General features: G+C 34.2%; 2 protein-coding genes across 2 annotated transcripts; one reads left to right on the forward strand and one right to left on the reverse strand.

Annotated features, from left to right (window-relative positions):
- Positions 1-367: 367 nt before the first annotated feature.
- Positions 368-1,231, forward strand: LOC107778035 (uncharacterized). The gene has a single exon (XM_075218330.1). The coding sequence runs from the start codon at positions 368-370 to the stop codon at positions 1,229-1,231; it is 864 nt and encodes a 287-aa protein (XP_075074431.1).
- Positions 1,232-12,104: 10,873 nt separating this feature from the next.
- Positions 12,105-14,800, reverse strand: LOC107778034 (MYB-like transcription factor ODO1). Its single transcript, XM_016598215.2, has 2 exons — positions 14,359-14,800; positions 12,105-13,192 (listed from the first exon to the last, which is right to left on the reverse strand). Exons 1-2 carry the CDS (start codon positions 14,619-14,621, stop codon positions 12,601-12,603), a joined length of 855 nt encoding a protein of 284 aa, XP_016453701.1. The 5' UTR covers positions 14,622-14,800; the 3' UTR covers positions 12,105-12,600.
- Positions 14,801-15,244: the final 444 nt, after the last annotated feature.

Here is a 15,244-nt window from a genome sequence, read left to right on the forward strand (position 1 = left end):
AGCTGTGCTAGTTATATATGAAATGAACTAAAGACATATTTAATACTCTGGGATTCTAGTAGACTAGAAGTCCTTCCGAGCCCTAAAAAGTACGAGCAAAAATGCATACTTGTTGACAACACTATAGGAGAAAACATACGGTAAATGCTCAACATAACCTGGAATCTGTGATGATTATGTGCAGAGCACATCAGATTTCCATACATTAAGAGTCTAGATCAAAAGTGATAAGTATAAACTGAAGCAGAAGAAGATTTAGGGCTATATTTGACTGCATTATATGGCAATTTACTAAATCATGACTGCATTATATGGCAATTTACTAATTAATATATTGTTTTACATATCTTGGATTTATTTTGTGTAGATGGAGCTTGCACATCGTAGATGGATGTGTAATCGAACTTATCCTAATCGTAGTGGGTTGAGGGAGGAATTTATAGAGGGGGTTGCCGAATTCATGGCTAAAACAAAAACACTTCATGAATTTCTCAGTGAAGGGGTGATTATGTGTCCTTGTATGAAATGCAAATGCGGAAAGTTATTACAACTAGATGTTGTTAAAGTTCATCTTTATAAAAAAGGGTTTATGGAAAATTATTACGTGTGGACTATTCATGGAGAGGATGTTGCTAGTGTTGGTAACGTTGATTTTCAAAAAAAAATTGATAGTGAGGGTAGTCCATTAGCAGAGAATAATGCTGAAAATTCTCGATTCAGTGAAATGGTTAGGGATGCTTTTGTGATGCACCCGGGGGCTCAGTCTGAACCAAATGATGATGCTAGGCGTTTCTATGAACAGTTAGAGGAAGCAAGTCGTCCATTGTATAAAGGCTCAATGCATTCTAAGTTGTCTGTCGCAGTTAGATTATTAAGTATTAAATCAGATTCAAGTATTTCTCAAGCAGGCATGGACTCTATCATTAGCCTTATGAATGAACTTAATCCGAATAAAATTGACCTGCCCAAAGATTTCTACACAACAAAGAAATTGGTTTCTAAGTTAGGACTTTCATCAGAGAGGATTGATTGTTGTGAGAAAGGTTGTATGTTATTCTATAAGGATGATGCAGCCTTAGAAAATTGCAAATTTTGCAACCAACCTCGTTATAAGAAAGCCATAAATTCAAAAAAGAAGAAGGTTCCTGTTAAGGCGATGCATTACTTACCCCTTATACCTAGGTTAAAGAGGTTGTATGCATCAATGAGCTCTGCTCCTCATATGAGATGACACCATGAATATAAAAGGCCACCTGGTATTTTGTGTCATCCGTCAGATGGAGAAGCATGGAAGCATTTTGATAGGTTGTTTCCGAATTCTGCTAGTGAACCTAGAAATATTAGGTTGGGTTTATGTGCAGACGGATTCACCCCTTTTTCTGTCTCTGCTACACCATATTCATGTTGGCCAATGTTTGTTACGCCGTATAATCTTCCTCCTGAGTTGTGTATGACAAGTCCATATTTGTTCCTAACTTGCATTGTTCCAGGTCCGCGCAATCCGAAAAGTTTGATTGATGTATACATGCAACCTTTAATTGATGAGTTAAAGTTATTGTGGCATGAAGGTGTGGAAACATATGATATATCAACTAAACAAAACTTCAGATTGCATGCTGCTTTGATATGGACTATAAATGATTTCCCTGCTTATGGAATGTTGTCCGGGTGGTCGATTGCAGGAAAGTTAGCTTGCCCAACTTGTATGGAAGAAACAAAAGCATTCACGTTGAAACATGGAGGAAAGAATACATGGTTTGACTGCCATCGTCGATTCTTGCCTATGGATCATGAGTTTAGGAGAAATACTAGTGCATTTATGAAGAACCAAACTGATTTTGAGGAGCCACTGTCACCATTGTCGCCAGAAGAAATTTGGAACAGAGTTAGGTTTCTACCAAAGGTAACAGAGTCTCTAATGTCTAATAAAATACCTGGTTATGGTGTTACGCATAATTGGACTAAACAGAGCATATTTTGGGAGTTATCTTATTGGAGGCATAATCTTCTTCGGCATAATTTAGATGTCATGCATATTGAGAAAAACTTTTTTGACAACTTGTTTAATACAATAATGGATGTCAATAATAATACAAAAGATAACTTGAAGGCTAGGATGGACTTAAAGGAATATTGTAGGCGAAGTGAGTTGTACCTGACATATTTGAACAACAAGATGCAGAAGCCCAAGGCCAGTTACACATTCACTTTGGATGAGAGAAGAGAGATTTGTGATTGGGTTAAGAATTTGAGGATGCCTGATGGATATGCATCAAACTTATCCAGGTATGTTGATATGAAAGAAGGGAAGTTGACGTCTATGAAGAGCCACGATTGTCACATTTTCCTCGAATCTTTGATGCCTATTGCATTCAAAGCCTTGCCTGATAGAATATAAAAACCCATTACTGAGATAAGTTTATTTTTCAAGGAGTTGTGTTCTAGCACATTGAAGGTAGAGAACTTAGCTTACATGGAAAGTAACATTTGCTTAACTTTAAACAAGCTAGCAAAAATTTTTCCTCTTGGGTTTTTTGATGTAATGGAACATCTTCCAATTCATCTTGCACAAGAGGCACGACTTGGAGGGCCTGTATAATGTAGATGGATGTATCTTTACGAGAGGTAATAACTTTAAATTATTTTTTAAAATTATTTTTCCTTGACTTGTTTTAATTAAACATTATTTCATCTAAAAATTGTGCTATGTAGGACTATTGTAAAATGTAAACGGATCGTAAAAAATCGATCCAGGATTGAGGAATCGATATGCGAGGCACATTTGGCTAAAGAAACTTCTTTTTCTGTTCATATTATTTTGAACATGATGTGCCATGTTTGAGAAATAGGCCAAATCGACATGATGATGGAGGTGTTAGTGATCCTTTGGCACCACCATTTTCCATATTCAATCAACCAGGTAGAGGTCCAAAAACTAGTAAAACGCGAAATTTGACTGAGATGGAGAAAAAGTCCGCTACAACACATGTATTGTTGAATTGTCCAGAGGTCCAACCTTATTATAAGTAAGTCTTAATTTATACTAAATGCAATTATTACACGATCAAAGTTATTTTAACTAATGAAAGCTATAATTTTGTGTGGCAGTTACTTTATAGGTGTAAATGGGCATGATGCTATTTATCCAAGATTTTCAGAGTGGTTTCGGGAGTTTGTAAGTTCTATTTTGTGACTACAAATTAAGTACATGTATCTTTAAAATTCTAACTTTTCTTTAACTTTATATAGGTTCATAATCCGGTGAATGGAATTAATGACCCATTTTTGCGTGATATTACTTGGGGACCTGACCATAAAGTCAAAATAATGTCTAAGTACTTTGTCAATGGATACAAATTTCATACAAAAGAATGGTCTAAGAATAAGAAAACTAATAATAGTGGGGTATGGGTAAAGAGTGATGGAGATGTTGATTATTATGGTGTGCTCCAAGAGATTTTAGAACTAGAGTATTTCGGTTGGCCGAGAAAAAAGTTGGTACTCTTTCGGTGTAAGTGATATGATCCAACACCTAATAGAGGTACAAAGGTTCACCCTCAGTATAAAATAGTTGAAATTAACCCCATGAAAGAGTATGAATTCTATGATCTATTTATCATTGCACAAAATATAAAACAAGTACAATACTTTATCTATCCTTATTTATGTGTTATACTTTTTTTTTAGTCTATCTCAAATAAAATATTATATTTTCTCAAAAAAAATATTATACTTTCTTGTCTAAAAACAATTTAATTCTAATTTTTTTATTTACTCCTAATGAGAAGATTTATAGCCACATAAATATAGTAATAATTTATCTAGACCACAAGTTTCAAAAGTCTATTTGTATTTCAAGTATCTTTATTTCTTGAATTCTGTCCCCATTCAAATACCACACATAAATTAGGACGGAGAAAGTACTCCATCTGTCTCATATTATCAGTCGTTGTTACTAAAAATAGTTGTGTCAAATTATTTGTCATTTTAAAAGTTCAATACAAAATTGATATTTTTTTCTTTTTTTAACCCTTAGTAATAATTATCCTTTAAAAAGTTTTTTCTCGTAGTGTGCAACTACAACTACAAGTCTCTCTCGGTGCATGTTAGCTTAACCTGCGCCTACCATGGGTAAGAGAGCTCATATCCCGTCTCAAAAAGCACTAATGGCGAAGGAGGCAACAGATTCACAGAGTAACGCTCAACGAGGGACTAAAGGAAGGATAGCAACAACTAAAAATTCTGGAAATAAGAAATTGAGCCCTAATGTCAATGGAACAGTTCCAAAAATTCCGAAAAATGAGAAACTTAAGCAGATTGAAGCAATTCAAGTATGGGATGAACTCCAGCAAGCGTCAACAAGCAGTAATCCAATGGTGCATGTGAGCACTGGAAGGAAATCATGGGCAGATGAGGTCGATGAGATGAACAAAGTGCAGGGGAAGAAGAGTTTAGTGTGGGATAACTTTGATATCACAAAAATATCAAATGCTAGGTACAAATTGGAGTTTGTCCAACCTAAATCAACAGAAGAGTTTACTTTTGCTGAAATTGAGCTGGATGATATTAGTACAGAAATTGATTACTAGGGAAATATTGTGATCTGCTATGTGCTTGGGGCTCATCCACCGTTTGCTGTAATTCAAGGCTACATACAGAGGCTGTGGGGTAAACATGGCATAGATAGGATTGCAATGTTAAAAAATAGGGTAATCGTTGTTCGATTTGACACTGCAATAGGAAAACATGAGGTAATTGAGGGTGGCATCTATCACTTTGACAACAAACCTCTCATTGTCAAAGCTTGGACACCTGATTTGGAGTTCACTCGTGAGGAGCTATTAACAGTACCAATCTGGATCAAATTGCCAGCATTGAACTTCAAATTTTGGAGTCCAAAAGAGCTAAATAAGATAGGGAGTCTGGTTGGTAAACCCTAATGGTTGACCAGAACACAGAAAAGAGGATTGGGCTGAACTTTGCTCGACTGTTAGTGGAGGTTAAAATGGATGCTAAACTACCTGATGTGGTGATGTTTAGGAATGAGAAGGGCAAGCTAATAGTGCAAAAAGTTAGCTATGATTGGAAGCCAACTCTTTGTACCCATTGCTTAAAGTATGTGCATGAAGAAGGAGTATGCAAACTCAAGAATAAAGCTCCAAAGAATGAACAAATGAACAAAGAACAGATAACAGACACTCAGGTGGAGAAGCAAGGTCAAGTGCAAAGTGAGAAGAACCATGAAGCTCAGAAAACAAATGTAAATGCCATAAGGATTACTGGAGGAAAAAGGAGCTCTAGGGAAAACACAACAATATGTAGCAAATGAGCAGGGGGTAACAAAGGAAAGAAATGCAGAACAAGGTTGGAAAGCACCTAATAAATATGGCAAGACTGTGGTAAGGTAAAAGGAACAAATGGAGAAATCCAATTCATTCCAGATTCTTAATAAGCAGAAGGGCCTCAATCTGTCCAAGGAGGGGGGAGGGAAGTGATGTGGATGGTCTAATTATCCCTCACAATGGGGATAGTTAGTCTACTAAGATGGAACACTAGGGGGCTTAATGCTCCTAATAATCAAAAGGAGATTAAGCTCCTTTGCAATGAGGAACGAGTAGTTTTAATAGGCCCGCTGGAAACAAAAATTAAAAAAGAAAGGATGGATCAGTTGGCAGAGAAGATGTTTGCTGGATGGAAGTTTGTAACAAATCTTAACTGCCATTACAATAGGAGAATCTGCATCACCTGCAGGCCAGATTACTTCCAGATAATACCTAGGCAAAAGACTACTCAACTAATAACCTGTGAATTATTGTATGTTCCTCTCCAACTATCATTTGAGGTAACCTATGTATATGATTTTAATACAAAAGATGAGAGAAAGGGACTGTGAGAAGATTTAATTACTCACGGTAGAAGATGTAGTAAACCATGGATGGTAATAGGTGATTTTAATTCAGTTCTGAATGCAGAGGAAATGAAGTGACATGGGCTGAAGTGGTGGATTTCTATAATTGTGTGGTGGAATGTAGATTGATAGAATTACCTGCACAAGAAAACAGATACATTTGGAGTGATAAACATGAAGGGCACAAAATCTTCTAAAAAATTGATTGGATTTTTATTAATGAGCAATAGTTTGATACCACGCCAGAATGCAATGCAAGATTTTTGACAGAAGGGATTAGTGATCATTGTCTTGAAAAGGTGACTTTTGTAGAGGAGAGGCAGAGGAGTAGGAGATCATTTCAATTTTGTAATGTGTGGACTCAACATCCACAATTCATGAGCGTAGTCAAAGAGGGTTGAAACTATAATGTGTAAGGGTGCAAAATGTTACAGTAGTAAGAAGACTGAAGATGTTAAAGATAGGATTGAAATCTTTAAACACACAGGCATTTTATAACATAGTGACTGAAGCAAATGAGGATAGAAACACACTAAAGCAGATCCAAGTTCAACTGCAAAGATGTCCTAATAATTTAGAATATCAACAAGCTGAAATTAGTGCATATCAAAAGTTCAGGCATTTATCTTACCTAGGTGAAGTGTACTTACAACAAAGGAGTAAAAAAAACATGGATTAGATTGGGAGATGATAATACCAAATACTTCCACTCAGTAATCAAGAACAGAAAACAGAAGCAGGCAATTACTCAGCTCAAGGACAGCTCTGGTCTTTGGCAAATAGATCCTAATACAATTGCTGGTATGTTTGTTGATTATTATGAAAATTTACTAGGGAGGAAAGCAACTGAAAGGGTGAAAGCTTTTAGTAGTACAATCAGAAATGGAAACAGGCTATCAGAAGCTCAACAACAAGAAATAATGCAACCTTTTTTGGAAAGAGAAGTAAAGCAGGCTATGTTTCAGATTGATAATAATAAGAGTCCCGGTCCTGATGGATTTGGGAGTGGATTTTACAAAGCGGCATGGCCAATTGTGGGAAGAGATATCACTGCAGCAGTCCTGGAGTTTTTTCAGAATGGCAACATGCTCAGGCAAATAAATGCCACTAACATTGCCTTGATACCTAAAGTGGAAGCTTCAGAAAATGCAGGCCATACAGGCCTATCTCCTGTTGTAATGTTCTATATAAATGCATATCTAAAATGATCTGTTCCAGGTTAAAACCAGCAGCCAGTCATATAGTAGCATATAATCAGTCAGCTTTTGTACAAGGAAGGTTCATGATGCACAATGTGTTAATATGCCATGATTCACTAAGGCACTACAATAGGAGGACAACTCCTAGATGCTAAATGAAAATAGACCTTAGAAAGGCATATGCTATGGTTAGCAGAGAGCTTTTGGAGGAAGCTCTAAGAGGATATGGATTTCCAGATAAGTTCATACATTGGATCATGGTATGTGTTTCTACTACTATGTTCACAGTAAAAGTTAATGGTGAAGGACATGGTTACTTTGCTGGAAACTGAGGGTTGAGTCAAGGAGATCCTATTTCTCCATTGCTATTTGTTCTTGTAATGGAATACCTTTTTAGAACTTTAAGGACAATCAGTAGACTACCTGACTTCAGGTTCTATCCAATGTGCAAAGAGATCAAGCTGACACATCTCATATTTGCTGATGATTTGATGATATCTGCAAGGGAAATACTAGCTCAGTAAATAGAGTAATCGAAGCCCTCGATCACTTTAGTAAAGTATCTGGTTTGATTGCCAATATGAAAAAATCTAGCATTTTTGTAGCTGGGGGTGAAGATGATATCAAAGATCAACTGTTAGGAAGAACAGGTTTCACTGCTAAAACATTTCCTATCAAATACTTGGGACTGCCTCTATCCCCTAGGAAATGGAACAAGATGGATTGTCAAATGTTGAATGGGAAGATCACTCACAGAATCAATATTACTATTCTAAGCAATTGTCATATGCAGGAAGACTTCAAATAGCTACTGTTGTGCTCTTCTCTATATATAGCTTCTGGGGGAATGTTTTCGTTTTACCACAAAGTGTGGTGAAAGGAGTAGATAGGCTATGTAGGGAGTATCTGTGGGGGAAAAGGAGGGACAGAAGAAAGTGGCTCTGGTTGCATGGGATAAGGTGTGTTGTCCAAAGAACTTGGGGGGTCTAAATATCAAAGGTTGTAAGGAATGGAATATAGCCTCAGTAGGTAAACTAACATGGTAGCTAGTTTTGAATAAGGAATCCCTATGGGTAAGGTGGGTTCATGGGGTATATATGAAATCTGATCATGACATATGGGTTGATACGCCTCTTATAGATAGTAGCTGGTAATGGAGAAAGCTAAACTCAACTAAAGAACTGATGAAGGAATAGTACTCCCAGGGCAGATAGACATTAACTCCAGAAGGGAGTTACTCAACCACTCAAAGCTATTTTGCAATAATTGATCGTCAACAGAAGCTGAAGGTCACAGATTTAATCTGGACAGTTGTAGCACAGCCTAAACACAGGTTTATTGGTTGGCTTGCAACACTTGGGAGGCTGCTAACTAAGGACAAGATGATTGGATGCAATTACAGGTTGAAAACATTAACTGTAATTTATGTAATGAGGACAAAATGGAATCACAGGACCACCTGTTTGTTAAATGTAGCTGGATCAATGCAGTAAGGCAAGAGTTACATCTGTGGCTAGGGCATGCAGTGCAAATTACAGGAATCAAACAAATGCTAGAACAGATCAAAAAGAAGCATGGGAAGCAATTGAAAAAGGAAGTAATAGATGTAGTGAGTATAGCAGTGATATACCATACATAGAGAGCTAGGAACGTAAAAAAATTTCAAGGAAGAACTGTAAATAGAGCAGAGGTAGTTACACAAATTAAGAGATAAGTGATAGAAAGGATAGAATTACTTCAGCAGTCAAAGAAAGCACAAAAATGTAGAAGTTTAGTTAGACAAATTACTTGTAATTAGTTATTTTTTTTCTGTTTGTTGGAGGTCTAAAAGTCTGTAGTCAGATACTTAGGTGCTCTATAAGTGTAATTGTTTGATGATGTCAATGGTAATATTCACATTGTTACCAAAAAAAAAAATTATCCTTGAAGACTACAAACATCTCAATTATGAATAACTGAAGAAACATTAAATAATAAGACATGAATAAGGATAAAATAGTCAAAATTCTATCCTATTTAATTTTTCTTAAGGGACGTATACAAAAAAAATCATGATAAATTATTTGAGACCGGGGGAATTAAATATGAATTAGAACAAAAGACAAAGGGAAAATATGCACTTGTTGCTGCTACGATCATCTCGAAGAGGTGGCAGTGGGGTTATAAGAGCAATACAAGGTAGTTGGTCTTCTTCTCCACACCTATCTAATTGGCAAACATAATTCTCACCTACCTCGTAACAAAGGGGATCATTCTCTTAGTTTTCCTCTCAGTGTCATTTGTTGCAGATAAAGGTGGGTGTACTTTACTTCCACTAATTTTGTCCAAAGAAGTCTTTAGCTACATTACTCTCAATTGACTTTGATTAACATGTAAATTGAGCTACTAAAAGTGGTCTTTCCCTTTTGTATGATGAAGTCATTTTATGTAGAAACCATTTTGCATTATACAGTCAGACTTCTCTATAACATCACCTTTATATAATAATCATTCACTATAAAAGTTAATTTTTTCGGAACTGATTTTAACATTATGTTACTCCCTTCGTTCATTTTTACTTGTCATGTTTTGCTTTTCGAGAGTCAAACTACATAAACTTTGAACAACGTTTTAACATGTATTTTTTCACCATATTGATATGAATTTTTTTTACAAATTATAGTATTTTTCGTATAATTTCCGAATATCTAAATTTTAATTTTATAATATTTTTAAATTCTAATTCAATTTAGCTTCAAAAATTAGTCAAATTGACTCTCGAAGAGCAAAACATGACAAGTAAAAGTGAACGGATGGAGTATAATAAATATTCTTTATAACAATACTTCACTATAAAAGCCAAAAAATATCGGAACGAACGAGACTGTTATAGAGAGTTTTGATTGTATTTGATAAGAAGTGACATGAAAAAACTTTTAAATACTAATTAAGTTAGAACTTGGTATTAATCATACACTATTATGTTGTATGTACTCCTTTATATAGTCCAAGGTTCATAAACTTAGTAACATTATACTTAAATAAAATAAATTGAGTTCAAACGATTGAAAAGGAGATATTTTGATCTTAAAAATGTCAGAATAAAGATTTGAATAAATTCATGTGCCCGCTTCATGCTTGTTACTAGTACTTAATTACTACTATAGGGTAAGCAGCAAAGCTTTTCTTTTTTATTTTCGTTTTTTGTTTTGTTGTCGTTGTTGCTGTATAATTCTTTATACTGTTTTTAGGAGTAAATTTAATTTGCACATAGTTTTGTCTGGCTCACCGGTTTTAAAAAGGTTTTTCTTGGTTAAAAACTGTCTTTAGACATCTTTTTCAAAATCATTTTTGGAAAAGGAAGAAAACTTCTAAAAGACACTAATTAACTATCCAAATACCTTTATCGAGCAATTTTTTTTAACGGAATACTAAAAGATTTTTCTAAAAACTTTAATTTATATACACTGATAGTGTGTGAAGAAAATACTATCGGGTTATATTTATTTGTTGCAGTAAATAATTTGCTTTATTTTCAAGATTAGAAATAACATTTTTCAAGTTACAGTGTATAAATTTATTCATTACACTATCAATATAAATATGTTAAATCTCTCAAAATATTTTTTTCTGGAAAATTTCTCTCAAAATATTGTGCAAATGGGTAATGTGAACACATCATGTTTAGTCGAAAGATGACATAATTAACTTTATCACTAGATCATGGTTCTAGTGTAGTGCCTTAGTTTAGTAGCTCCATTAATGGGCAGCATATTTTATATTTTTCCTAATAATCTTATAACTCAATCGTCATCTGCCGACAAACTTCAGCTGGTTAGTGCTCAAATTTGTAAAAATGTCATTTTGCACTACTTTTAACGTGTCAGTTTACCGTAAAAAGGTTAAAACGATTACATTATTATTAATTTCTATGTTGTTTGGAATATAATATTATAAAAGTACTTTTTACTGGATAAGTTTGTTGAGAGAGCTAATGATTTAGCTGATTACGTTAAAAAGAAATTAATAATAAGATAAAAATTTTGAACTTTTGTACCCTAGTTTTCTGGCGTAAGACAGCATTTTTACAACCTTGAGATAAAAAGCAATATTTGTTGGCAGACATAAAAAATTGCTACAACACTTGCACTTCTGATTTGTAAAGATCTTTACCCTATTTTTATTGTGGAGTAGTTCCTGTATATGTCCGTTTTCAGAAAAATAAAATCGTGACGAACTCTAAAACTACAAGTGTTAAAATTAACATCATTCAACTCCCAAATCATCTCACTCACTTTCAAGAACTTCAAAAAATTCCAATAATTCTAGGATTCTTGCTAGAATGAATATCTATACGAGCCACCTTCAAAGGTATTTATATATAGTATGAATTTACGGTTCTAAATATGGACAAGTTAGATGAAATTTGGAGGATTAAAATGGGTTGAATCAATAAATAAGAAGGTCAATTAACTCGCTCAAATATTACTTGGGTTGAGATTAGCCGGGTCAAAATGGCTAGAGCCATAGCCTAACAATCTAACTAAGTTTTAATTTCTTTGTTTGTTTTCTTATTATTTACTTAATTACAAATGAAACTAATGGAGTAAAAAAAAAAAAGAGAAGTAAATTATCACTTTTAGCCCGTGTCAGAAACTATTTACATCTGATAGCCAAAAAGTGTATAAAATTTTTATAATTTTTATATATAACATTCATAGCTTAACAATCTAACTAAGTTTTAATTTCTTTGTTTGTTTTCTTATTATTTACTTAATTACAAATGAAACTAATGGAGTAAACAAATCTCCTTTATAGTTATATCAAACATAAATATAATTTATCCCAATTAGTCTAACTCTTTGATGGTTTGACTTGAGCTGTGCCCAAGTTGACCCGTCAAAAGAATTGTCCATCGTAATAACATGAGCAGATTTAGTGAGTCACATTATAGTGACCTAATCCGCCCCCACCACATATATATATAGAGAGAAAAGAAAGAAATTAAAGAGAAGACAAATAAAAACAACAAATTGTCATTATAGTTTATGATCTTTACATAATATACAAAAGGTTTTCTTAATATACATATGAACCCCTCTAATGATTTTGCCTAAGAGTACATGTCCCCATCCTTGGCACAGGGATAAAACTAAATCACTACTATTGATACTACTATTATTTCTTTTTATCTCTTTGGATTTTTTTCTTCTAACATGATTGGTTTAATTGACTGGTTGGTTGGTAGGTTGGCTAGCTTGTCCGAAACCTCTAAATTAGAAGCAAAGGTTTCACCATGGACTCTTCGCGAATATTCTACTAAAATTTGTACAAATAAAAAAAACAAAATACAGCTCCACCAAATCTAACATCCTAGTACTATAGACATGATACATTTGTAAACATGCACGTAAAAAACACTAACGTTGTGAAAAGCTAGAATTAATTCCTTGGCTATGTCCCTTCGGCCATTCATTATATTTTTCATCTGGGATTAATCTTGGTTATTAATGATCACTGCTTGTTTTCCATGTCATCTATGGTGTTAAACACCTCTAATTCAACATCATTAAAGCAATTATCAAAACCAAAGTCATGAATACCAAAATCTTGACAATCCAATAGCCAATTCAAACTGTCGTCCCAGGATGCCATGTTATCGAATTTTTTTTGTTCTTCACAAGATACTGGAAGTTCCCATAGCGAATCGACAAGAGGAGCATCAACTTCCAGTAGGGAGCTTAGCAGCGGATCATTTTCACCGAGGGCGTTGAGAACCAACTTGGATTCATCGGTGATACTTGAAGAGTTTTCAGACGAAGAAATAGAAGAAGCGGAGTAAGATGAGTTATCTAACTCTGAGGAGGTGGCTGCTGCAGTGACACTTGTACACTCGGGTACAACTTGTACCTGCTGATGACCATTATTTTTGTTTTGATCAGATTCTGGGATAGGTTGATCAATTAGATTTGCTTCTTTTTTGAGTGGTTCATGTGTAACAGGATCAATCCCCATCTTTAGAAGCTTTTTTTTAATATGAGTGTTCCAATGATTTTTAATCTCATTATCTGTCCTTCCTGGTAATCTTGCAGCAATCTTGGACCACCTTATTAAAACAAATTAAATATTTAGTACCATATAATTAGTGTTATAAATTGTTTGAAAATCAGAATGAAGACAAACTAATAAAGCAAAGATAAGGGAAAAGATCTACTATTTCAAGTCCACTTCAAGAAGACATGTAATAGATTGATAAGATAATTAGAGCACTTCCTTTTGAAGCCAGAATATTTTAATATTAACTTAGTACATTACTTGACAATGCAGAAAATCATGAACAACAAAGTAAAAGTAGTAATCAAGAAGATTCATTAAATCAGAAATAAATATTCAATCAGAAATCATGGCATATGATATGCTGTTAACTTGTTTTTTTTTTCTTTATACACAAAAGCCATGCACTTTAAAGAGCAACAAAAGCTTTCGAAATACTAGCATTATGAGTTTAATATGTTAGGATTTTGCCCTTAATTTTTAATCCATTGGAATTCTGTTTCTTGAAAAAAAAGAGAATAAATTTCATGGAGGAAGATTTTTACACTTTTATAAATTGAGGATTTCTGCTACTCATAACAACAACAATAATATCCACAATGTAGTCATTAAAGGATTCTTATTTATTTAAGGAAGAATTTATTCTCTCAATTAGTTTTTTTCTTCTTTTAATAGTAGGAGATTTATGTAGGTTGACCAAATCATATTAATATAATATGTTTTTTTTGGTATATTTTCTTTTGTGTCTGATTTATCGTCTACCAAACTTTATATTGTTAGCTTTCACATGCATTATGTTATATCGATCCCAACACAATCATAACTCGTGGCAGAGAAACTTTCCCTTTTGCCTTTCTTTCTGTGGCATGAAAATGCACATAGAGAAAAAAAAAAAAACCATGCAACCTAAGAGAAAGGGAAGACAAATGGATAAAAAGGCCGAAAATAAACTCATCATTAGTAATGCTTAAAAACAATAAATAAAAAACTCTAACACAAACATAGTAATTTCAATGGACTTTCTCATAACAAAATCACCACATAATAGATGGATATAAGCCGTTTAGCTCAGTTTGTAATTAGTAAATTAATTTATTAAACATCTTAAGTTTATGGTTCTTATTGATAATAAACAAGTTTCTCCTTACGACAGGACGGCTCAGTCCAAACAAGTTTCTGCATGTTTTATTAGAATAGAAAAAGAGAGAAGTATATTACCTGTTTCCAAGACGAGCATGGAGATCAATTACCAATTTCTCCTCAGCATCACTAAGAAGTCCTCTCTTCAAGTCGGGTCGAAGGTAATTAGTCCATCGGAGACGACAACTCTTACCGCAGCGCCTAAGACCGGCGAGTTTAGGGACAGCACGCCAACAACATTGGCCATTTGTAAGAATAAAATTGATGAGTTTCTTGTCTTCATCAGCTGTCCACGGACCTTTCTTCACTCCAAGTTTGTCACAACAAGGTTGTCTTCCCATTATTACTACTACTCTCAACTACCACCAAACAAACAAGTTGATTTATTTTTTACAAAGTGTTTGATAAATTTGCCTTCTACCCACCTTTATATATAATCCACCAACTTCAGCTTTTCTTGTAAAGTCCTCACTTTTCTCTTTGAAAATTTGTTTAAGCACATATATTTTGATTAATGGAAGGGTATGCCTATATATATATATATATATAGTGAGAGAGAATGTAAGATTCCATGGCCCACCTATGGTTTGTGAAAGCAACTCTTGAACTACAATTCCTTTTCTGGTGTTATCAACTCCACCCAAGAGAGAGTGATAGTGAATGATAGATGACCCTAACACCAAGCTAAAACTCAAGAAATCCACTATTCTTCTTCCCTTTTTCTTAATCATTTGATATTCGATATTTATTGGCTCGACTAATTCAGATACGTGCTATATATGACTCATTAAACAAAAAACGTTCTCTATATTAGGAATTTCTTCATTCTGTGACGTAGGGTAGGATTTCTTATAAGCGTGTTCAAAAAAGGAAAAGCTCAGACATTTAAAAAGACTGTGGTCAGTGAGAATTAAACCAACGATCTTACAAAGGTTTTGAACCCCCTTGACCGTTGAGCAATGCT

The sequence above is a fragment of the Nicotiana tabacum genome, chromosome 1 (assembly GCF_000715075.1).
Source record: "Nicotiana tabacum cultivar K326 chromosome 1, ASM71507v2, whole genome shotgun sequence".
In the NCBI taxonomy this organism is placed as follows: Eukaryota; Viridiplantae; Streptophyta; class Magnoliopsida; order Solanales; family Solanaceae; genus Nicotiana; species Nicotiana tabacum.